The sequence below is a fragment of the Artibeus jamaicensis genome, unplaced genomic scaffold (genome assembly GCF_021234435.1).
Source record: "Artibeus jamaicensis isolate MK-2021 breed Jamaican fruit bat unplaced genomic scaffold, CSHL_Jam_final contig_373, whole genome shotgun sequence".
In the NCBI taxonomy this organism is placed as follows: domain Eukaryota; kingdom Metazoa; phylum Chordata; class Mammalia; order Chiroptera; family Phyllostomidae; genus Artibeus; species Artibeus jamaicensis.
In genome coordinates, this window is record NW_026521807.1 from 710,128 (window position 1) to 735,394 (window position 25,267).

A 25,267-nucleotide genomic window follows, 5' to 3' on the forward strand; every position below is an offset into this window, starting at 1 on the left:
CTTACGAAATTGAACTTTTGTGGACAACAACCACCCGTTTTCTCGTCCACACCACCCCCAACCCCTGGCAACTGCCATTCAAACTGTCTCTCGGTACCTCATGTAAGTATAACCATACAGGATTTACCAGTATATGGTAAGTATAACCACACAGTATTGACCCTTTTGTGACTGGTTTATTTCACTTAGCTTTGTGTCCTCAAGGTTCATTCATGTTGTGTGTGTGTCAGAATTTGATTCCTTTTTTAAGGCTGAGTTGTATTTATTGTATGACTGTACCGCATTTTATTCTTCCATTTGTGGGGACATTTGGGTGGCTCTCTCCTCTTGGCTGCTGCGCAGACTTGTTGGATGAGGTAGTGCTGGCTCAGCTGTCAGAGGGGAGTAAGACGACTGCCGTTAGAGTCCAGCTTCACTGAAAGGTGCACACACGGGAGACTGCTGTGTGGCAGCCCTGTTGGGGGCTCACACACATTCTGTGTTCTTTCAGTCTTGACATCTTCGCTGTGAGGCAGACAAAATAATCCCCGTTTTCAAAACAAGATTTGAGCGATTTAATGACAGCAGGATGCACATATAGTAAAAGCCTGGCTTCAGACCCAAGGCTACTGGCCAGTTGGTTGTCCAGTGCTTTCCTAGAACTGGCAGCAAAGGCAGCTTCCACAACTTGCAGCTTTTCCTGCCCTTGTCTCCCGCACACCATCCATCAGCTCAGCGCATCCCTAATTCCTAGGGTGAGCCTGAATCCATCCTGCTGGATTTCAGAATCACCTATTTTATATTTTTAGGATCTGAAGTAGTGACGTGCTATTTTACATATCTCTGTATGTTGGTTTTTTAAATTAACTTAAAATTTTTTTCTGATCATAAAAGTAATACAAGCCCTCTGCGGACAATCTGGAAAACGTAGAAAATCATTAGGAAAACACAATAACCCATAATTCATCACCTAGGTAGAATCCCACCAGTTAACTTCTGATAGCATTCAGCATTAGTATTAACATTTAGTGTTAGTATTTTTCTATGCTTTCTTTTTGTACTTTATTCTACTTTCTCATGAATACGTCACGGCCCCAGGGAAGTCTTGTGGGTAGAGAATCTAGGTTGGAGCGGCAGGGAATTCCCGTTGGGTCCCCTGGTGCTAGTGCACTGGCTGCTCCGGTAAACGCCATTACTGCTACCACTTGGTTTTGTTTTCAGAATGAAAGCCCGCAGTTTACTAGACCTCACAATGTGACTTTCCCTGATTTCCATTCTCCTCCTCCCTCTTTCTTCTCGGGGTCTGGAATATAGCTAGCACCAAATCCATATTTAATTAATGAATAAAAGCTACTTTTTCTATCTGCTCCTACAATTTTTACCAAAGATAAGTGACTGTTTCTAAAACTGAATTAAGATCTAATGGATAAAAGGAGCCGAGATTTGGTGTAAATTTGATTTTTCAGAAGCCTGTTCTCTGGGCCTGAGACTTACGTCACCAGGCCCCCGAGGGCCTTTTCCCCTCAATGGCTTCAGTGTTTAGATTTCCACCCCAGCACACACTCCCAGGAAAGGTTTCCTGGGAGCCTGGAGACTCTGGCTCTCAGAATGCTGCCTTCCCAAAATAGACTAATTATGATGACGCAAATGGCTTTACAAACCAGAATTTAAACAGTGTACAATTAGAGGCTTACTAAATGCCTGCAAAATGCAGTTCTTCCTAATTTCATTACCGTCTCTTTTGATTAGAACCTGATTACATTCAGCCTTAATTTTCAGGCTCACCTCCATCTTAATGCCTGAATTAACAGCCAAATCACTTGGGATGGTGGGAATTGCAAATAGTCATGTATGAGAGATTTACTGGGATACATTCGTGGATCCCTAAGAATAGAAACATCGGTTCCTAGGGTTGGAACTTCTTTTTTTTAAAATGTATTTATTTTTTATTGATTATGCCATTACAGTTGTTCTATTCCCCCCTTCATTCCCCTCCACCCTACCTCCCCATCCCCATTACCCCCCCTTTAGTTATGACCATGTGTCTCAAGTTCTTTAGATTCTATATTTCCCATACTATTCTTGCCCCCCCATCTATTTTCTATCTACTGTCTATGCTACTTATTTTCTGTACCTTCTCCTCCCTTCTCCTTCTCCCACTCCCCTGTTGCTAACCCTTCTTGAGATCCTCATTTCTATGTTTCTACTCCTGATCTAGCTGTCCTTTTAGTTTGCTTTTGTTTTAGGTGTGGTTATTAATAACTGTGAGTTTGCTGTCCTTTCACTGTTCATGTTTTTTTAACTTCTTTTTCTTAGATAAGTCCCTTTAACATTTCATATAATAAGGGCTTGGTGATGATGAACTCCTTGAATTTGATCTTATCTGAGAAGCACTTTATCTGGCCTTCCATTCTAAATGAAAGTTTTGCTGGATAAAGCAATCTTGGTTGTAGGTCTTTGGATTTCATGACTTGGAATACCTCTTTCCAGCCCCTTCTTGCCTGTAAGGTCTCTTTTGAGAAATCCGCTGATAGTCTGATGGGAACTCCTTTGTAGGTGACTGTCCCCTTAGCTCTTGCTGCTTCTAGGATTCTCTCCTTTATTTTAATCTTGGCTAATGTAATGATGATGTGCCTTGGTGTGTTTCTTCTTGGGTCCAACTTCTTTGGTACTCTCTGAGCTTCCTGGATTTCCTGGAAGTCTATTTCCTTTGCCAGATTGGGGAAATTCTCCTTTATTATTTGTTCAAATAAGTTTTCCACTTGTTGCTGTTCCTCTTCCCCTTCTGGTACCCGTATAATTTGGATGTTGGAGCGTTTAAAGATGTCCTGGAGGTTCCTAAGCCTCTCCTCATTTTTTTGAATTCTTGTTTCTTCACTCTTTTCTGTTTGGCCATTATTTGCTTTCTTCTGGTCCACTCCATTGATTTGAGTCTCAGTTTCCTTTTCATCGCTATTGGTTTCCTGTGCAATTCCATTCATTTCAATTAGTTTTGCCTTCATATGTTTGTCTAATTTGTGGCTATAATCAACCAGTTCTGTGAGGATCCTGATCACCAGTGTTTTAAACCATGCGTCTGAGAGTTTTGCTATTTCTTCATCACTTAGATTTATAGGCTCTGGGGCTTTGAGATCTTCTCGAGCCATTTTTGGTCTGTTCGTGCCCTTTAAGTGTGAGGAGCGGAGCCCTGGACTCCCAGGTCGCTGGGTTGTGACGCTATATTTGGGGGTGTGGTCAGAGCGGGGAAATGGCGGTACCCTCTGCTGTTTCGAGCTGCTGGGTGAGGAGCAGAGCCTTAGGTGGTTCACCAGGGCTGGGCCACTCAGAGTCGCTGGGTTATGACGCTGTATGTGGAGGTGGGGTCAGAGCCGGGAAATGGCGGCGCCCTCCGCTGCCGCTTGCCGCAGGGACCCGCTGGGTCCCAGTCCAATCGCCCACTCCCTTGCTTGTCTATCCGCGCACCAATGTGCGACCACAGTCAACCCGCAGCCCTGCTTCCTCGCTGTTTCCCCGAGGTCGCTCGCTCGGTCGCTTGCTCGGTCTCTCACTAGGTCCAACCCTGCGCCTGAATTCCGCGCACCTGAGTCCGTCTGACCGAGTTTTCCTGTGCAACCCCGCTCCACCAGCTGCTGGTTTCGCCCCTTACCGGTCAGGCTGAAGAATTTGTTGTTATCAGACTTCCGAAAAGTTCAATTTTCTGTGTCTGGCTGTGTTTTCTGTTGCTAATATTTAGTTGTCTCTAAACTTGGTTGTGTGAGAAGGCACCACGCGTGTTCACCTATGCCTCCATCTTGGCGGAAGTCCCCCCGGGTTGGAACTTCTTTTGGGGTATGTCTGACCACTCATTATAATTCTCGTAAGGATTCTTGAACAAAATTTCATGGGTGATTTGCAAAACAAATGAAAACCACCACCTTTTGCTCAGGAAAAAAACATGTAGAGACGTCTAGATCATGTGCTGCATAAAATCTAGGGAAACATATCTAGGGGACACTGTTTGCAAACCTGTATGTATCTATCATGACTGAGGTGTCTTTTGTAATTTGTGTAAGGTACCGTATGGGCACCAGACCACTCATGCCCCAAATGTCTAGAACAGCCCTTACCGATCATTCTGTTTGGTTAAGATTCCAACCATCACGCTGGGTTAGAAGCAGTATGATATAATAGAAAAAAGTTCTAGCGAGGAGTCCAGCAATCTGAATTCTGTACTATGAACTAGTCATGTTGTCACGTTTGATATTACTTTTAATAAGGTCCAGCCCTCTTCTGTCTCACTACTCTGCCTGCCTCAACACATGGCTTCCATTTCCAGGTCTAAGGTGGCCGTATAAGGTCCTGCACTAGTGACAGCATTCTACTCAGGAAGAAGAGGAACGGAAGGAGAATGACGCCCTTCCTCCCTCTAAAGATTCTTCCCAGAAGATGTGTGTGCCACTTCCATTTTTATACCATTGGCCAGAACTTAGGTCACATGCCTAAACGCAAGGAAAGCTAGAAAATGTTTAGAATGGCAAATGCCCAGCTAAAACTCAGAGGTCTCTTCCTATAGAAGAAAGGAAGAAAAGGCAATTGAGGGCTGGGGCATGGCCACTGGCTAAAGCTTCTGCCACAGGTGGAGTCTGCCTTTGAGGAGAAGAATGTAGAAGCACGTTATTTGCTGAGGACAGCCCAGTGCAGTGAGCCAGGGAGACCCCTGAGGGTATTGGAAAACATTTGGGTTCTCGTTGATAGACCCTGTGTAAAACGTTACTTGTTGATGGTGGGTCCCTGAACCCAAACTCTTTCCTTTGACCAGTTGCTACAGCACCAGACACTATCAATATCTACTATTTCTTGGACAATTTGCACATGTCACGCGCTGTCCTAAGAGCATGACATGTGTTATCACATATGCCTCTTCCACTACACCATGGGGTAGTTCTTGAGATGGAGAGAAGCTAAGGACTGGTGGTCCAGGTTCACCTGTCAATGAAGCAGTAGGATCCAGACCTGGACCCAGGCTCTCTTGTTTTTTAGAGTTCTTAACCACGAGGCTACATCACCTGACATTTTCATTTTCAACTTTTAGCAAAGGAAGACGGCCTTGGCTGTGGCCTCCAGGAGCAACCACAGACTTGTCATGGACATGCTCATAAAAGCAGAATAATACTACGGCTGGAGAGAGGTATGGAAGAATGATTCAATTAAAGATGCATCTGCTGTTGTGACATTTCTTTAGCCAAGGTATCACCTCTGTTTTCCTTGGAGGGTGGTAAATAGCAGGTTGAGACAGAAGCAAGGGACATGACACTGAAAATCCCTTACATTAATCTGTGTCAGACAGAGAGTATTCAAGCTCTTTATTTCAGATGTTTGTCTACATTTTGAATGACAGAAATGATCCAATAGCAGGTAACATTGAAAGCGTGGTCTCATTTACCACCTTACCAAGTTATATCTGAAAATATATATTCTGTAATAAGGCAATAAGAGGAAAAGGCAGTAAGTCTGAAACCATCTGATACTTTGATTTAGAAGCATGGTGAGAACATCAGGGTCCCAACAACCAACTTTCCTCTGACATTCAAGCAAGATCACAGTCAGGAGACTGAGCGTATTTGCAGTCTCCTCTGGCACCTGGCTTACCACCAAGCTGAAGGCCAGTGAGTGGCAGAGGCTGGCCCGTTCGTGGAACTTCACGGAGGACCAGATCAGAGCTATCAAGGAACAGTGGTCAGGTGAGCGTGGCATAGATGATGTGGCAGGAGGCATTCCGTGTTAGGGATAGCAGTCCTTCCTGGGGACAGATCTTCCAAGTAAGTGCCAGGGACACAGACTCTGGGCTCCCTCAGAGGATGCTGAGCCATGAACTCATTCAGCCAGGCTAGCTGTCAGGATTAATGAAGTCACGTCAGCCGGAGTCCTTAGCTTTGCTTCTTAATGATTTGGCCCAAATCTAGAAAATATAGAGTTTGTTTGGCATTAACCAACTAATTAAACACAGAAGGAAACACTTTTCTTGGAAAAATTTCCTACTTACAGCACTTCCCGTCGTGAATACAATGAGATGTGAATGCGTCCTATGCTGAGGCCAGTTCGAATTGCTTCCTGCTGGGGACCGTAGGTGCAGAAGCACAGCCCGTGGGCATGTGTGACTTGTACCACAAATTATGGCATGTTCATGGCTACTTCTAACAACATGACTTCATGTGAAGAAAATGGATGTTGACTCTTGACTACAGTTTCCAAAAAGAATTCTTTGTTATTTATCCCTTGTCATTAATTAGACATCTATAGTGTTCTGTGAAGTCTTAAGGAAAGATGTCTTCTGGAAATCTCTCGACCTAAAGAAATGAGTTGGAACTACAGTGTACCCTCAGAGTACTTGCCATCAGGGTAAGGGGAATTTGAAATGTTGCAGTCCAATGTTAGAGTGGTTAGAGCGTGTTTAGGACAGGCGAGGGTACATCTCCTGGGTAAACCGGTGCATGTTTGAGGGAGTTTATACTCCAGTTGGTCTAACAGTAACATTCACGATCTGCTTATACTGTGATCCAGGTACTGGCACTAGGGAGTTTGTGGACTTTTGAGCAAAAGAGTGACATGTTATTGATGATATTTGAGAAAAATTAGTTTGGGAAGGGTAAGATTAAGAGGATTCACCTCAGAGTACATTTTGCATGCATGTACTTTGCTCTCTCCAAAATGCCTGCCCCTTCAACAGTCTGTCCAACAAACTCCTTCCCTGGAGCTCAGTCCCTTCTCTTGTGGCATCTGTCTGCTCAGGGGCACACACTTGATAGAGCTAGAAGCCGGTCATGTGTCTGTAACTGTGAACTCCTGCTTGGATGAGAACCCTCCTGCCAGTGGATTCTCATCTCCACACTCCAGCACCCCTCCCCCAGCACTTCTCAGCGTTCAGTGTCCAGTGAGTATTTGGTCCAGTATGTAGTGCCCCAGATGGTGAGGATGCAGACTTCTGTCAGGAACTAGAGCAGAGGGACAGTCCATGCTTGTTGCTTGGAGTGCGGGTGACGGACAGCAGCAACAACAGCAGCACCTGAGAGCTTTTTAGACATGCAGATCCTCACCCCAGACCGACTGAATCAGAATTTGCATTTTATTTTATTTTTTAAAATATATTTTATTGATTATGCTATTATAGTTGTCCCATTCCCCCCTTCACTCCCCTCCACCCTGCACACTCCCTCCCACCCACCTTCCCCCCCTTTAGTTCATGTCCATGTGTCACAAGTTCTTTAGCTTCTACATCTCCCACACTACTCTTGCCCTCCCCCTATTTTCTCCCCACCTTCTACACTACTTATTCTCTGTACCTCCTCCCCTCTTCTCCTCCTCCCACTCCCCTGTTGCTAACCCTCAATGTGGTCTCCATTTCTGTGGCTCTGTTCCTGTTCTAGTTGTTTGCTTAGTTTCCTTTTGTTTTAGGTGTGGTTGTTAATAATTGTGAGTTTGCTGTCCTTTCACTGTTCATCTTTTTTATCTTCTTTTTCTTAGATAAGTCCCTTTAACATTTCATATAATAAGGGCTTGGTGATGATGAACTCCTTGAACTTGACCTTATCTGAGAAGCACTTTGTCTGCCCTTTCATTCTAAATGAAAGCTTTGCTGGATAGAGCAATCTTGGATGTAGGTCCTTGTCTTTCAAGAAGGGATTTGAAATACTTCTTTCCAGTCCCTTCTTGCCTATAAGGTATCTTTTGAGAAATCAGCTGACAGTCTAATGGGAAGTCCTTTGTAGGTAACTGACCCCTCATCTCTTGTTGCTTCTAGGATTCTCTCCATTTTAATCTTGGGTAATGTAATTATGATGTGTCTTGGTGCATTTCTCCTTGGGTCCAACTTCTTTGGGACTCTCTGAGCTTCCTGGACTTCATGGAAGTCTATTTCCTTTGTCAGATTGGTGAAGTTCTCCTTTATTATTTGTTCAGATAAGTTTTCCACTTGTCGCTCTTCCTCTTCCCCTCCTGGTACCCCTATAATTTGGATGTTGGAACGTTTAAAGATGTCCTGGAGGTTCCTAAGCCTGTCCTAATTTTTTTAAATTCTTGTTTCTTCATTTTTTTCTGTCTGGTTGTTTCTTTCTTCCTTCTGGTCCACTCCATTGATTTGAGTCCCAGTTTTCTTTCCATCACTATTGGTTTCGTGTGCATTTTCCTTCATTTCACTTAGCATAGCCTTCATTTTTCCATCTAATTTGCAATCAAATTCAACCAATTCTGTGAGCATCCTGATCACTAGTGTTTTTAACTGTGCACCTGATAGGTTGGCTAGCTCTTGGTCACTTAGTTGTATTATTTCTGGAGCTTTGATCTGTTCTTCTGTTTTGGCCATTTTTTTTTTTTTTTGTCTTGTTGCACGTGTTACGTAGTAAGGGGCGGAGCCTTAGGTGGGGCAACCCAGTTGCTGGGTTGTGATGTTGTATGTTGGGGCGGGCTCAGAGAGGGAGCAATGGTGCTTGCTTTACTTTCTCTTGGATTTCAGTCCCCTCTGCCGCTTCCCACAAGGAAATGGGGCCCTTCTGATGCTGGTTCCTGGGTGGGTGGGCTTGTGTGCATTCTAGGACCTTGTGGGTCTCTCCATTGAAATCTCCTGTGAGGCTGGGAGTTTCTTTCTATGCATCAATCCCCACAGGTGTTTTCAATCAGTGTTTTGACGCTTTATTTCCCAGTGCTGGGACCCTGGGTTGCATAGTCTGTCTTGCTCCCCAGTTATCTGCATGCAAACGTGGGACCACCTGGTCAGCCAGCCACCTTGCGTACAGTGCCTTGCTTTACACTCGTCCCTTCGCTGGGTCTGCCTGTATCCACCCCACACCCGGGGTCTTCCAACTGCTGCCTGGTTCCCAGGGTCTGCCTTTTGCTGTCTTGCACACCTAGGGTGCCTTGCGAACTCGGTGTCACTGCTTCTTGTGCTGCAACCCCTCTCTGCTTAGCCGCTGGACTCTGCCCCGTCTACCAGTGTGGATGAATGCATGTATTTCAGCTCCTTGGCTGTTTGACTTCCATACAGTTTGATTTCTGTCAGTTCTGGTTATTTTGTTTCTAAATTTTTGTTGTACTTATTTTGGTTGTGAGAGGAGGCAGTGTGTCCACCTACGCCTCCATCTTGGCCAGAAGTCCCCAGAATTTGCATTTTTACAAGATCCCCAGGTGAGACAATGCCCTTTGTGTTTGAAAAGCTCCACTTCTCATCGAGATGGCTCATGACTGCAGGGCAGGGACACAGCTGTACAATCTATCAGCTCCTTAGGGCTAGGTCATACCCAGTAGGTGCATGGGAAGTACTGGGGTCAGTCCGAACACTGGTTACCCAGAGGCAGCCCCAGTGAGGCCAACTGGAAGGGCTCTCATCCACTGGGCCTTGACCTAACTAACATTCATCAGGAGAGGAGTGAATTTGCAACCCCAGCCAGAGAGAAACCTCAGAATCGAGATCACAGCAATAAAAAGAGACATCATCAGCAGGTGGTGTTTGGCCTCTGACCTTTTGTGTGTGGCTCAGGGAAGGACAGCTTCCAAGAACACGGCTACAGGGCTCTGCTCATCTGGCTGCATGGGACCCTGGTGATGCAGGACACGCCAGTCAAGCACCTGTACAAAGAGCTGGTGCGTGCAGGTTTCCCAGAATTAGCCGGTGAGTGGCGGTTTTCAATAAACAGACACTCCTGCTCCCTTAAAATGTTAGGGGACCCTTGACAGAAATACAACTGCCCTGAACAGCAACAGCCCCAGCTGGGTGATCATTGTGGCTCAGTCAGAATATGCAGCTTCTCCTCTGGTGAGTGACTCAGTCAATACTTGTCTTGTTTTTTTTTAGCCCTGTGGTTCTGTGTCTACCTCAGTGTCAACTGGGTATTTGAACAAGTATAGGAGTCTTTTTGTTTATGTGTCTGTGTGGGCAGGGGTGAGAGGGTGGGGAAGGTGACAGGGGGACAGGAATCTATATATCAGGTTGTAGGTTCTCTACAACTAAGAATTGTCTCGCTCCAAAGGCTATTTGGTCCCTGTTTGGAAAACTGCAAGTCAGTGTACTTAACAATGGTATGTCTAGGTAGAAAGAAAAGAGTAGACAGGCTGTTGCTTTGCCAGCTGAGGTTACTGCTAAAAAAAGCACCCTGTCAAAGATCATACTGTCAGGGAAAATGCTTTGAAAACTTATCAGTAAATTAGCTGTTGTTATAACTTGCATGTAATAATAGCTACTCAAGCAAAGTACAGCAGCAGCTGCCATTATTCTCATGATGCAGCTTTACCTGAAGCTGAGACTATAAACGTACAAATGGATAAAGCCTACCTTCTATGACATTATACTCATAGCACTGGGGTTTTTCCTTCCACCTTATATTTATTCATTCCTGGGAAAGTGTCTCGATAAGAATTCCCAGGGGGTGACTAGGGCAGTTCTCTGAAGCGGTAAAGGGCGTGAGCTCTGGACTTGTACCTGCACTCCAACGCTCATAGGCTGTGTGGCCTTGAGACGTTGTGCCAGCCTGCCAGCGTTCTCATTTATTAACTAGTAAAAGAAGCAATCTGTGACGAAGGGCTGTTGTGGGGTTAAGTGCATAATAATGCCTGCACAGGAAGTGCTTAATAAGTGTTAGCCATTAATAATGTTATGCTATTTTTTCCAGAAAAAAAATCCATCAATTCAAAAGCGAAACCGACCCAGAGCCCAAGAAGTGTGCAGTTTCATAAGTGCCTAGAGAAACTGCATTTAAATGATTTTCCACTCAGCATCCAGTCCTTTTAAATTTAGTTCTTTAATGCCATAAAGCTGTAGCAGTAGGATTGATTTTCCTTTCCACTGTGAAGATGGTGGTAGCAGGATCCCTTAACAGAAAAAAATGGTATACTTCCCAACCACTGAGAAGTCGAAATTTGGGGAGGGTTTTGCTTCAGGCAAGTTGTATAAGATTTTCCCATTTCTTTCATTTGATGCAACATATGTGATAGCATAGTCTGGGAGGGTTCTGTACATCATGGTTTAAAAATGTGATGGGGCAGCATCACAGTGCAAGGGAAAACCTGGGGTTTTAAGATGAGACATGGTTTTGAGTCATGGTTTTGCTCCTTATTATTTATGAACCTTTGAGCATTCTAATATTCAAATCCCCAAATTTTTAGTTTCCTTCTCTACAAAATGGGAGAAATGCCTACCCTAGCATTTCGCTGAGAATGAAGGGACAATGCCTGTGAAACGTATCATTCCATGTCCATAGTGTTGAAATCATTAACTACTGTTTCTTTTGTAAGAGAAACTGGCTTTGGAAATTTGTAGTTGCTGTTGGCTTTAAATACACATATGTGTAATATTTTACTTAAAAAGAACAAAGTGTATATACCAATATTTTTTTTCTCTTGGGGATTTAATTAAAGGTGATTTTATTTTCTTTGTACTTTTTGGTACTTTCCAATTTTTTTCACAATGAACATGTATTATTTTTATAATCTGAGAAAGTTACTAAATAGATAAGAAATCAAGTATCAATTTATGTCAGCACACATGCACCTATTCATTAAAATTTAAGGCCCTTCATTCTCAAATTCTGACTGTAGGTCTATAAGGCCAGAAATAATATCATGAGCAATTTGGGTCCAGTTATTCTGTCATGAATTATATTTCTACATTTTTGGCCCATGTGACATTCTGAGTGTTTAAAACAGGTAACATGTTCACTTGATTCCCAACAGTTTTTAACAGAGGAATTCGGTGAAAAGTCTTGCCTCCATATGGTCTTCAGTCTGGCCAGTTTCTAGTGACTTTGATAATCCTCTCCCCTCCAAAATCTGGTAACCTCTTTATATAAAAATAAATATGAAAACATACTCTTATTGTACAAAGTGTTTTAATCATCGAATTTAAGTTAACATAGGCTGACACTAATTACTGGATGCTTTAGACAATATATAGTTTTCAGAGCTCAGGTAAAGTTTAAAAAGATATAATATTCTTAATTAGTGTTCATAGAATTGCCTTCAGTTTGTCCACATGGTTATGGCTTGCATACTGCAAACCATTCCTAATTGTAATCTAGGTCCTTCAAAAAGCAAAACCCGAAGCCCAAGTTTATTTGCCACTGCCTTTTTCAGGCATACAAATCCAAGGAAACGGGAGAGAAGGAAAAGGGGTGATATGGGGAAGGAGGGAGAGCCAAGACCAGAGTGAATTACTACATTGGCTGCCATTTGGTATCAAGCACAACTGATTTGACCTTGAGGGCACTCTCTTCCGAGAGATGAGAGACGGGGTGGTTGTGCATCTCAGGACCCTTCACATAGGCAGAGAGGAGGAACCGATCTGTTTACCACAACGGCAGAGCCCACCCATCTCTCATGACTAACTGGGAGTGGGGGAATCCTAGGGGAGGAGTGTGCCCCTCTGTACAGGCAGCAGAAGAGGTGCTGTTGGTTTGTGCTTATTTGTTGGCTGTTTGCCACAGGAGTAGCTTGGCTAGAATCCAGGACAAGCGTTTCGTGAGAAGGATCTAACACTCTTTAAGACATGGCCAGGTACTCTTAATAATAAATAAAAGCCTTTGTTTGTCCCTTTAGAAAATGGGATATTTGCCTCTCTTACAGATTCTCTGATGTCCTGTTGACAATGTAAGGCACTAAGAAAAACTGTTTCCTGTAGTACTATTAGAGCATACAGCTAGGTCATGTTCAAAATGGAACAGGCTTCAGATTAAATACATGCATTTCTGTTGAAAATATGAAAATTGAGGTCCGAGACAGATCCTCCAGACTCTACTTGTTTTTATGTAACCCGTAAGTACTTCAACCCAGACAGCCAGCAATCAAACCATTCGAAGCCTGGTCCTGTTCTGGCTCAGTTTCGCCCCAGTGGTTCCCTCCTAGAAGCCAGCCAATGAAAAGTCTCTACCAGGCTGGGAAGACCTGCTGCATTGCCTGGAGCCACACTACCGCAGGATGCTGTGCGGATGTTCAGAGAACACAGTATGAGTTCAGAACTACAGATTCAAAAGAGGCGAGGAGGAACACCAGAAATAGGTTCACTCTAAAAGGAAATGATCTTCTGATGTTTCTGAAAATTTTTGTGCTGGTAAATTTTTCCCTTTTAACATTAAAAATTATTCATAGGTATTGCTATTTCCCCCTATTTTAATCACTACAGTACTAGAAAAATGAAGATAAATATAGTACAGTCACAAAAAAATTTGTGATGAAAATACCATTACTCTTGGTCTTTATCTTTTTCACTTAAAGATAAAAGTACCTTAGTTTCTAATAGTTTTAATAATTTTTAAAGTATACTTTTGAAAAGTTTACTTGGTAACACTGGAAATGATTAATTTTGGAGTAATATAGAGAATAGAATTTATATACTTTGATGATATAATCAGCCACAGGCTGAATCTATTAAAGAATATAGTCCAGTTTCTTTTTAATTTAAAAAAGTTTTACTTAATTGCTTAAATTAAAAAATAACATTAAAATAATCCTACATATAGTTACAAATGATAGTGTGGCTTGAAAAAGTCTCTTGTGATTTTGAAAAGATGAGCATCATGTGTCCACGCTGGAAAAATGTGAAACTAAAGACTTATAATCCTTGGTAAACCCAGAGGACTTAAAAGAGCCTCATATGAACACATCCATTCTAATCAACCACTTTGATGGAGTGAACACTCGCAAGAGACTGAGTGTGAGTTGATCTGGTCCCGAGAGACCTGGAAGCCAAAGCAGTACTTTCAGGATGAATAGTCCGGGGATATTTTGCTGCAGCAGCTTGAGGAATGGTTTGCTGAAAAGATAAAAATCTGTTTTAATAATCCCATAGAATTATACATATCAAATATCATTTTATCATCTATAATTTAACCCAACAATCATTGTGCCAGTGGAAATACGCAATGAACTGGATGAAGCAGCCAGTGAGACAAACAAGATGTGGTCCTTGTCTGAAAGGAGCCCACACCAGTTAGACTGACTGCCCAGTGCCCACAGTGTGTATCAGAGCTGTGCTCCAGAGGAGCCACGGGGGCATCTACTCCTCAAGGAAGACTCAGGTGGGTGGGATCTTGTCATGTTTACAGAAGCTAAGTATAGAAAGGGCTTTGTGGTGTTTGGAAGAAGGGTTTGCCCCAAGCTCTCCTCTCCGCTCATTCTATCCAACTTCCTCCTCCTCGTATCCAACTGTTAGTAACTGTTAATACGTGGAGTCCAGTCCTGGGGAACATTTGCAGGAAGCCCTGGAGGAATCTGGCCTGGTCCTTGCTTCAAACCAGTAAAGCAGGTCCCTCATTCCACCTGGTTCACCTGGAAGTTGACTAAACATTTTATGATCACACATGAGGCAGTGTTCCCAGAGGCCTGGTGCTCTCTTAATATGGACCACAACTTTCTAAATAAAGGGGTAACTAGATGTTGAGCACCTATGTTAGAGGGAGGATATGTACACTACATCCATGCTCAGAGGGACATCTCAGACATGAGCACCGAAGCATTAAAGTCAGGGCATATCCACCTCCACCTGCACATGGAACATGTTTAAGTTCATACTATGCTAAGTACACGTTATGTGTATATACATGCATAATATGTACACACATAAGACTTTTCTGTATTATATCCAAAACAGCTTCTTCATAGGCAGTAGTGGAATTTGTTACGCAGATGAGTCACTCAGCCCACGTCACTGACCAGCGCATGTAGATTCTGAGTAAGTCTTCTACTTAGAAAAGTCATCTCAAATACTTGAAGTAAAATTATGTATTTCATTAAAACATTCACTATATATTTCAAAAGCTCAATGATATAGCTACACAGGTCTTCATTTCAGATTCTGCTTTAAGAATAAAAGTTCCTTTTTAATAAAATGGAAAAATAACCTTAAAATATTTTATATAAATGTCTCTTTGTACATAAATAACTGGGTAATCATTGCAAATGGAAGATAGTCTTGCCAGTAGTATGAACTTTTAGTTGGTAACCCCTTAATCTGACCCTGTTGAAAGAGATATTTTGCCTTGAGGAGGATGGGCAGGAGGAACTGAGGAAGTGGATTCGTGTTACCACTGTTATCATGATCTACAGACTCCGCCAGGAAGCAGCCCCAGGGGCAAGAAACCACCCAGCAGGTGGGGCCACCGTGTCAGAGATTTGATCACTGTTTTATTAGTAATAAGTGTTTCTGGCAGTTCTAGATCTTGGTGGGAAAAATGAAAAATTTTACAAAGGACTGCCACCGTGCCTGTCACACAATCCAAATTAGGCAACGCTGGGAGCAGGGCGTGGTTTCCTGATTCATGGCCAATCACTGCAGAAGTGCTGCACAGGCTGAATAAGCAAAGGACAGTTTGGGAGATACACACCAGAAACAGGCTGTACATCTTTAGTTTAGTCCTTCTTTCTCTTCTGTAAAATGTGAATTTCTATTATTAATCCAAAAGCAAAAGGTTGTCTAAATTAAAAATAAACACGTGTGTTCTCTGTGAGCCTTCTCTGTCTTAGCAGACATCTTTACGTACATAAGTGCTGATACAAATAGAAATGTGCTCATGTCTTCTCATTTCTGATTATCTACATATTAAACAATACGCAGAGATGTCATCCAAGGACTTTTGGAGTCCATCCAGTTGGTGAAGTCTGCGACAGCCCCTCTCCCTCCCCGTCCCCTCTCTGACTTGGTGCCCCATGTCAGTGTTCCACCTCACTGTGGTCACACTTTACCTGAGACTAAATTTAAATAATCAGTCTAGCTTCTCTGGATTTAATCTAGTGACCAGGAAAAAAGGATTTAAAATCATTCCATATGTCTTTTTCGCTAATACTCTGACATACTAAGCAGGAAGGATGTTGTCTACTATTGAGAATTTATATGGAGGGCTACTCTCTTTTGAAATCAATCCTGTTTCTCTTTAGGGATATATTCTTATAACTTTAAAAATTAAACTTTTTGAGATAATTATTAATTACATACAGTTATAAGAAACAATACATAGGTATCCCTGTATCTTTCTTAAGTAATTTTTATTAAATTAAACTTGCTTATAGTTTACAGTTTACAAAGTGTCTTTCTACATCTCATTTAATTTCACATTAACCCCAAATTCTGACCACAAACCCGAGGAGCTAAGTGGTCTCATCACTCCCATTTTACAAAAGACAAAATGAACGCTCCCATATTTTACTTGTTTTCCATATGATCACAGAGGCAATAAATAGCACACTGGGGCACTAACTTAGGGTTTTTTTGTTTATTATTGCTTAAATTCCGTGTACTTTTCTTTATGGCACATGAATTTATTGTAATTAAAAATTTTTTCCTAACTAGAGATATGCTGACACTTGTATTGAAAAAGGGGAAGAAGACTTTTTTTAAAAGGAGCAAAAATTAAGTAGGGAAGTGCTTCCTGTGATCAAAAACCTGCTACATGAACAGCTAGTTAATGAGTGGACCATTTTTCCTTCTTTTTTAAATTAATGAGTAATTATTTATATATTTTACCCTTCTGATGGCTGACATACTAGATTACTTTTTGTATTTGATCGTTTTTATACTGTCCAGAAGAAATGATGTTTTTGAAATTAATTTCTTAAAAGAAAAAAGGCAGATTCAGAGCAGGTGTGATAACTCTAAGTATAGAAAGACATAACAGTAAAAGGCAGAATAAGAACTGGTCATCATGAATGTTGATCTCAGCATGTCATTGAAGTGTTTATTAGTGTATAAATCTCAGGAAAAGGATTTTGACAAAAGGTTATTAAATGTGGACTCACCACTGTGACTGGATGATGTTTTTCCACCACAACCGAGCTCATGGGAGGAGAAACTCCCATTATAGCTAAACTGCTGCTAATTCTGTGTTTTGAAGCGAAGTCACATCTCCCTGTGACACGGGCCGTAATTGTCCTTCCAGCTTTCTGCTGTGCAGATGTCACAACTCTGGGTATGTGCTAGAGAAGCAAAGAAATACCAGTTGGTAGAAAATCCACAGCCAAATTTATAGTACTGTTGGTTCTATAACTTATAAAGGAAATACACAGGCACTTAAAATAATTGTATATTCAACCAATTTTAACATGCAAAATATAAAAAATTTAAACAATGAGACAAAAATCAAAACATAAAACAACATTGTACTTTAACTTTGGTATACCAGCTATTTTATAGGACTTCATAAAGTTTTTAAAGGAATTTTAACTTAGAAGTAATTATAGATTTACAGGAAGTTCCAAGAAGGTGTAGAGAGATCCTGTGATATTAAAACCAGGAAGCTAACATTGGCATAATGCGTGGGTACAGATCTGTATCACTTTATTACATGTGTAGGTTCCTGTAACAGTCATGGCCATTAAGAAGCATCACACAGAACTATCCCGTCACCACAAAGATCTTCAAATACCCTTCAGTGGTCTCCATCTCCCCCCACCCCCAACTCTGGGCAGCCACTCATCTCTCTTATGAACTCTTCTGATCCTTATGCATAATTAATATTATCATTAAGCATATGCTCTCTGTTCTGCCTTTTCTCTTAGCTTTTTTAGTATAATTTTTTTTATGAATAGAGAACTGCTATAATTTTTGAGAGATTTTAAAGTCAACAAACTACAGTTTATCTAGTTATCTCAGTTCTCTTACTATTATACATAGCAAAGTTTTGTAAAAAAAGAATTCGTATTTTCTTATGACATTTTCTGTAGAATATACTGCAAAACAATGCAATGATCAGATGAAAAGGTCACACATGGTAGCTTTTACAGCTTTTGTTGCTTCCTGCTAGACAACACTCCATAAAAATTAAATTTACATCAGGAACAATACATATGTGTACTCACTTTTTCCCTCTGTCAACTAATTACATTAGCTGGGCCAAAAGTGAAAGGAATAAGAAAAGAGGGAACTGAAGTATTCTATTTTCTACTTCTGTTACTAATCGTGCCCACAGCCAAGTTAGTCTGAGCCTCAAGCTCGTCATTTACAAAGTGGTAGAGCAGCAGCAACGGCCTAATGATGCCCTTTCATAGTCATTCAGATGAAGAGAAAATTAGAAGAGAAACTTTACTGAATAGCTTAAAAATCCAACAAAAATTCCTGTTATATATCTGAAATGGAGTTCGAAAAAGCAAAGTGCCATCTATTGTTCAAACTCATGAACTGCAATTTATTTGCTTGCATAACTGCCTAATGTAGTTTCGAAAAATGTTTTCCACCATGAAGTTCTTTGAGGATGTATGCAGAAAGGAAAGACTTTTACAGTGAGGAGATTATTTCACTAGAATGATTATCCTCCTTTCTCCAGTTATTTGTTTCCCAAATGACACTCTTCCCTTTAGCTATTGGGTATACTGAGGATGACTGGAAAAAGTTTTGAATGTCGCAGGAAGCCTCTGTGATTAAAATGGACAGAACAATAACTGGCCTGGATCACGAATCTCTCTTCTTCTTTTCCTGTTTCTAACAATGATGATTTCACATTAGGTTAGTTATCCAATTAATATAGAGGGTGGGGGAAAGTAGGTGTACAGTTGTGAGTGCACAAAACAGAGCTTATTCTTGTATTATTATTTATTGCATTAAATACAAACAACTGTAAATCCTACTTTTGTTATTTCGGTTCTTTTTAAAAACAAGAAGACATATTGAGGTGAATCTGAGTATTATAATTATACAAGGAAGGACAAAAGTAGCCTTACACTTTGGTTTGTGATTCTCTTTTCTCCCTGGCCCTAAAGGCTGTACATCTGTGAATGAAATTGAATGTGTATTTGTTTCTGAAGCAGTAGAACATAGTTGGAGGGTGGGGGTGAATAAAGGCTGTTTTTCAAGTTTCAAAGACTTCAAAATTAACTCAGGTGATCAGTTGTGTTTAAAAGTTAGTAACAAAAAGGTTGGTAAGCACATTCATTCCATTCTTCCCATGCATTTTCAGATTTATATATAAATGCAGATGAATAAATGGTATAGTCATATTTTAAGAGAATTTTGAAAAATTCTAGCTCATGTGTGTTATATGCAACGTGAATGACAAACAGGAAATTTAAATGTTTATTTAAATGAGATCATCTGTATAGAATTACAGTTCAAAATGCATAATCATGAAAAATAAACACAGCTGAACATATTCAGGGTTGAATTTTGGTGTCTTATTTCTAAGTCAAAGCTCCCTCACACATTCAAATTTCTCTTAACATTTTTTAAAACTTTTTTCAATCAAGAGCAAACATGATGAAGAGCAGATCTCAATATATTTTTCCTTAAAGTTGGCAGTTCCCAAAAGGCAGCTGGAATGCTAAGCATGACCAATTGCCCTAGTGACTCTGAGCAAAGGCACCTTCTGATGGCCTGTGGGGGGACTGTAAGACCTAAGACCTATTCTGCCATTACCTCCCCTCCTGTGTAAGTGGTCAGGTGGGGAAGAAAAGGGAGACAAGCACATCAAAACCATCTCAGGATCTTTACAAAATTATACATGCCTTTGTGCTGAGCTAGAGGAGGGAAGAGTATAGTGTTTTTAAAAAAGCCCTGCAGGACTTCCGCCAAGATGGAGGCATAGGTGGGAACACTTTGCGTCCTCCCACAACCAAATCTAAAAACAACAAAGTTTAACAACAATAAACGCAACCAAACCACACAGAAAATCGACAATACAGAGTCCGAAAACAACGACCTGCTCAGCTAAACCAGTGAGAGGGGTGAAGCCAGCAACGGAGCAGGTGGGGCAAAAAAGATCCCCCACCCGGGCGGTGCACAGGCAGCCGAGGGCACGGATCCCAGGTGCCGGCTAGCTACAGAAGGAACCCAGGGAAGAGGCGCGGCTGGCTGTCTGCAGTCGATCGCGCATTTGCACGCAGATAAACCACTGAAGAGGCAAGCATTGAGACCTCGTGGCACAGGGCGGTGGGCTCGCACATTTGTGCTCAGATAAACACAGGTGGGGGTGAGTGGTGAGGCAGACTGGGCGAGCTGAGAGGACCACCATTGCTCCCTCTCTGACCCCGCCCCCACATACAGTGTCACAAACCAGCAACCTGGGTGGCCCTGCCCTGGTGAACACCTAAGGCTCCGCCCCTCATACATAACAGGCACGAACAGATCAAAACATGGCTCAAGAAGAACTCAGAGCCCCAGAGCCAATAAATCTAAGCAATGAAGAAATAGCCAAACTATCAGACGCACAGTTCAAAACACTGGTGATCAGGATGCTCACAAAACTGGTTGATTTTAGTCACAAATTAGAGGAACATATGAAGGCTAAACTAATTGAAACGAATGGTAATGCACAGGAAAACAATAGTAATAGAAAGGAAACTGGGACTCAAATCAAGGGAACAGACCAGAAGGAAGGAAAAAAAATGACCAAACAAAAATATGAAGAATCAAGAATTCAAAAAAATGAGGAGAGGCTTAGGAACCTCCAGGACATCTTTAAACACTCCAACATCTGAATTCTAGGGGTACCAGAAGGGGAAGAGGAACAGCCATGAATGGAAAACTTATTTGAACAAATAATAAAGGAGAACTTCCCCATTCTGGCAAAGGAAATAGACTTCCAGGAAATCCAGGAAGCTCAGAGAGTCCCAAAGAAGTTGGATCCAAGAAGGAACACACCAAGGCACATCATCATTACATTAGCCAAGATTAAAATGAAGAAGAGAATCCTAGAAGCAGCAAGAGATAAGGGGACAGTCACCTACAAAGGAGTTCCTATCAGACTGTCAGCGAATTTCTCAAAAGACACCTTACAGGCAAGAAAGGCCTGGAAAGAAGTATTCCGAGTCATGAAAACCAAAGACCTACAACCAAGATTGCTCTATCCAGCAAAGTTTTCATTTAGAATGGAAGGGCAGATAAAGTGCTTCTCAGATAAGACCAAATTCAAGGAGTTTATCATCACCAAGCACTTATTATATGAAACGTTAAAGGGACTTAACCTAAGAAAAAGAAGATAAAAAAGATGAACAGTGAAAGGACAGCAAACTCACAGTTATCAACAACCACACCTAAAACAAAAGCAAATTAAGAGGACAGCTAGATCAGGAGCAGAACCATAGAAATGAAGATCACATGGAGGGTTAGCAACAGAGGAGTGGGAGGAGGAGAAGGTACAGTAAATAAGTAGCACAGACAGTAGATAGAAAATAGATAGGGGGGAGGGTAAGAATAGTAGGGGAAATATAGAATCTAAAGAACTTGAGACACATGTTCATGAACTAAAGGGGGGAATGGTGGGGGAGGGGTGTGCAGGGTGGAGGGGAATGGAGGGGGGGAAATAGAACAAATGTAATGGCATAATCAATAAAATTTTTAAAAAAGAAGCCCTGCAGAGGTGAGTCTGATAAGCTTGCCTTGTAGCCCTACACCTTTCTCTGAGAAACGCCGAAGATACAGGTTTAGCACCAGGAGGCTGAGGAGTCAGAAGCACAAGGTGCTCTCTGCGATTCTCACCGTGTTAACAGCATGGTTCTTTTCACTTCGGGTCAGTTCTTGCAGTTACTCCCCCAGACAACACTCTTCCCCTCTAAGCATTCTGTAATGGTGACTCTAGGAACACTGTTCCTATTTTCACTTCTTTTGTGAATTAAAAATTAAAGCCTAACCAAATCAAGATGGTGTTACTATAGAGTAGTACTGTTAATAACATGCCTGCATCCAGGAAAAGGGAAAGCTGCCTTTGAACAGCAAACATACAAAAGAGCCATTACCTCCTAAGTCCTTTAATATAACAGATTTTCTTTAAAATTTAAAAAAACCTCTAAATTAAATCTATTTTTCCCAAGTAGTTTTGGCAAATGTAAAATGAAGAAGTTTAGCTTTGTTCAATTATCACTACTGCAATAGAACTTTTAAAAGAACTTACAAATTAAGGTTTTAGTCACTTTGTGTACTGATTACTTTCTGTGACTTGGCCTAAAAGCATATCGGCATTTTTCTCCATGAGAAAATATGTTCTAAGTTCAAAACATCCAATATACAAACAAGTTGGGAATGCTTTCCCAGTGCAGGCACCCGCATGGACCTCACTAACCATTTCTTCTGGTGCAGCAGGAGCTGTAGGTCCAGCACCGAGAGGAGCAGAAACAGGAAGGTGGGTGTAGGAAGCGGAAGCAGCCCCGGTGGAAGTGATGGAAGCCACAGAGGGAAAGGCAGCAGTGCTGGTCACTCCCATGGTGGCTGCTGATGAGGATGGTGCTGGTGCAGCTGCTGAGGGTACTGGAGGAGCCGAAGGATCCAAATGAACAGGATGCTCTTTCCCTTGAACACCAGGACCATATTCTTCCTTTTTATTATTTGTGAAGTCTATCCCTATAAATCACAAATTAATTCCATTAAAATTCTTCCAAAATTACTTTCACCCCTGCAACAATAAAAATACATAATAGGTAGGGTACAGGGAGGAAGGGGATAAAAAGGATAAGAAAAAATAGAAAAAATACATAATAGTACAATGTTTTAAAAAATTTTTGATATAGTTTATTGATTATGCTATTACAGTTGTCCCATTTTTTTCTCCCCTTTATTCCCCTCCACCCTGTACCTCCCCTACAGGGGGAGGTACCATTATTCCACCACCTTAGTTCATGTCCACGGGCCATACATGTAAGTTCTTTGGCTTCTCCTTTTCCCATAGTATTCTTAACCTCCCCTTGTCTATTTTGTACCTACCAATTATGCTTCTTATTTTCTGTATCTTTTCTCCCATTCTCCCTCTGCCTCTTCCCTGCTGATAACCCTCCATGTGATTTCAATTTCTGTGATTCTGTTCCTGTTCTACTTGTTTGCTTAGTTTGTTTTTGTTTTCGAGGTTCAGTTGTTGATAGTTGTGAGTTTGTTGTCATTTTACCGTTTGTATTTTTGACCATCTTTTTTTTAGATAAGTCCCTTTAACATTTCATATAATAAGGGCTGGGTGATGATAAACTCCTTGAACTTGACCTTATCTGGGAAGCACTTTATCTGCCCTTCCATTCTAAATGAAAGCTTTGCTGGATGGAGTCATCTTGGATGTAGGTCCTTCCCTTTCATGACTTCGATACTTCTTTCCAGCCCCTTCTTGCCTGCATGGTTTCTTTTGAGAAATCAGTTGACAGTTTTACGGGAACTCCTTTGTTGATAACTGTCTCCTTTTCTTTTGCTGCTTTTAAGTTCTCTCCTTATCTTTCATCTTGGGTAATGTAATGATGATGTGCCTTGGTATGTTCTGTCTTGGGTCCAACTTCTTTGGGGCTCTCTGAGCTTCCTGGACTTCCTGGAAGTCTATTTCCTTTGTCAGATTAGGGAAGTTTTCCTTCATTATCTTTTTCAAGTGAGTTTTCAATTCATTGCTCTTCCTCTTCTCCTTCTGGCACCCCTATGTCTTGGATTTTGGGATGTTTAAAGTTGTCCTGGAAGTTCCTAAGCCTCTCATTTTTTTGAATTCTTGTTTCTTCATTCTGTTTTGGTTGAATGTTTGTTTCTTCCTTCTGCTCCAAATCATTGATTTGAGTCTTGGTGTCCTTCCCTTCACTGTTGCTTCCCTGTATATTTTCCTTTAATTCACTTTTCATAGCCTTAACTTTTTCCTCTATTTTGTGACCATACTCAACCATTTCTGTGAGCATACTGATCACCAGTGTTTTGAACTCTGCATCTGATAGGTTGGCTATCTCTTCATCACTTAGTTGTATTTTTTCTGGAGCTTTGACTTGTTCTTTCATTTGGGCCATATTTCTTTTTCTCTCAGTGCGCCTGTTAGTTATGTAGTGAGGGGCGGAGCCTTAAGTGTTCACTAGGGCGGGGCAATCCACGTTGCTGCGTGGTGACGCTGTATGTGGGGGAGCTGATGCTCCGAGAGGGAACAGTGCCATATGCTCCGCTCTCTGCCAGCTTTCAGTCACTTCTTCTGCTATTCACAAGCAAATTGGGCCCTTCAGGTACAGATTCCCAGGTGGGTGGGTTTTGTGTATATTCTAGGACCCTGTGTGTGGGTCTCTCCAACGAACTCTCCTGTGAAGCTGAGAGTTTCTCCCGCTGCCACCTCAGCCCCCACAGGTGTTTTCAATCAGTGTTTTGAGGCTTTATTCCCCTGCGCTGGAACCCTGGGTTGCATGGTCTCACTCCCCAGTTCTTCCTCCTGGTTTGTCTGCATGTGAATGCGGGACTGCCCGCTCCACCAGCCCCGGCCTTGTTGTGAGTCCTCTCCACCCAGCTGCAGTCTTTGCTTCTCCTACCAGCCTGGATCAGTGTTTCTTCTTTAACCCTTGGTTGTTGGACTTCCATACAATTTGATTTTCTGGAACTTCTGGTATTTTTTAGTTTTTACATTTGTTGTTGTCCTTCTTTTGGTTGTACGTGGAGGCAAAGTGTATCTACCTACACCTCCATCGTGGCTGAAAGTCCCTACAATTTGGTTTTAATAGAATTGTAGAAATTTGTCATAGATTGGATACAATGTTCAGCTACTAGTTTGTCAGTATTAACTGGTTAATGTCAGCATTAACCACCAAAGACTTCAGACCACTTCTTTCAACATGTAAAAGCTAATGAATGGCCCGCTCTTATTTAAAAGATAAAAATAAATTACGTGCTCAGCCAGTACCTCCGTTGAGAAAAGTGTACTGCTATCACAATCATTACAATAATAAGATCGCATGAGCCTAAGGACATATGCCCTTTTGCATTCTTTCATGCAATACCCGATAAATGACCTGTTATTTAGATCTTTAGAATAATTTTGTATCGCCATACACTCTCTTTTCCTTCCACTGCTCCTCGCCTAACCAAGACAATGTATTTTTATTTTTGATTTTTCAGCAAATAGTAATTAATCAGTAAGTAAATATTGACATTGTAAAAAAAACGAGCTCTTGTAGGTAGATTATGTAAATCATGAATTAAGAGCATATTTTGCACACTTAACTGATTTTTGTGAAACACAAGTAACCTTATCTCTTTAGATCAAGGGAGTGAATATCAGCTTCCACAAGCTAGGATGAAAGGTACTTTTTACAGTTTTCAGAGTATTAAAATTTGGTTGAAATTTCTAAAACTCTATCTATGTGATGCCAAAGACCAGGGTGAGGGTTTCACAATTCAGTCACTGAGATGTTTCAGACTATCTGAATAGAGTGTGTAACCCTGTGGATAAATAGTTTTCTATGTTGTTCTCTTTCCATCTACAAATTTAGGCTTTGGAATAAGTCCTCTTCTTAGACTAAATGTGTGTAAAATATGTAAACTTTATTAACAAAGTTTAATTAGGATTATAATGCAGAGGTCTTCTGAAATCATTCGGTGAAAGGGACTAATTTGATATAAAATACTTTTACTTTGAAATAT

General features: G+C 41.4%; 2 protein-coding genes across 7 annotated transcripts in view; one reads left to right on the forward strand and one right to left on the reverse strand.

The window, feature by feature from the left end:
• The window catches only part of ANKDD1B (ankyrin repeat and death domain containing 1B), a 52,000-nt gene extending 41,260 nt beyond the window's left edge, over positions 1–10,740 (forward strand). The window contains 5 exon segments of the mRNA XM_053664449.1: positions 5,051–5,146; positions 5,497–5,613; positions 5,615–5,699; positions 9,488–9,623; positions 10,617–10,740. Coding sequence (XP_053520424.1) covers positions 5,051–5,146; positions 5,497–5,613; positions 5,615–5,699; positions 9,488–9,623; positions 10,617–10,680 — 498 coding nt within the window. The 3' untranslated portion in view covers positions 10,681–10,740.
• Positions 10,741–13,285: 2,545 nt separating this feature from the next.
• POC5 (POC5 centriolar protein) overlaps positions 13,286–25,267 on the reverse strand; it is a 40,710-nt gene continuing 28,728 nt past the window's right edge. For 4 of the 6 annotated variants that reach the window (XM_037143723.2, XM_037143725.2, XM_037143721.2 and 1 more), the window contains 3 exons: positions 21,978–22,255; positions 16,729–16,905; positions 13,286–13,750 (listed from right to left, as the gene is read on the reverse strand). In XM_037143723.2, coding sequence (XP_036999618.2) covers positions 13,607–13,750; positions 16,729–16,905; positions 21,978–22,255 — 599 coding nt within the window. In that variant the 3' untranslated portion in view covers positions 13,286–13,606. The remainder of the gene's footprint in view (positions 13,751–16,728; positions 16,906–21,977; positions 22,256–25,267) is intronic. The other 2 variants (XM_037143724.2, XM_037143726.2) reach the window with 1 other exon arrangement.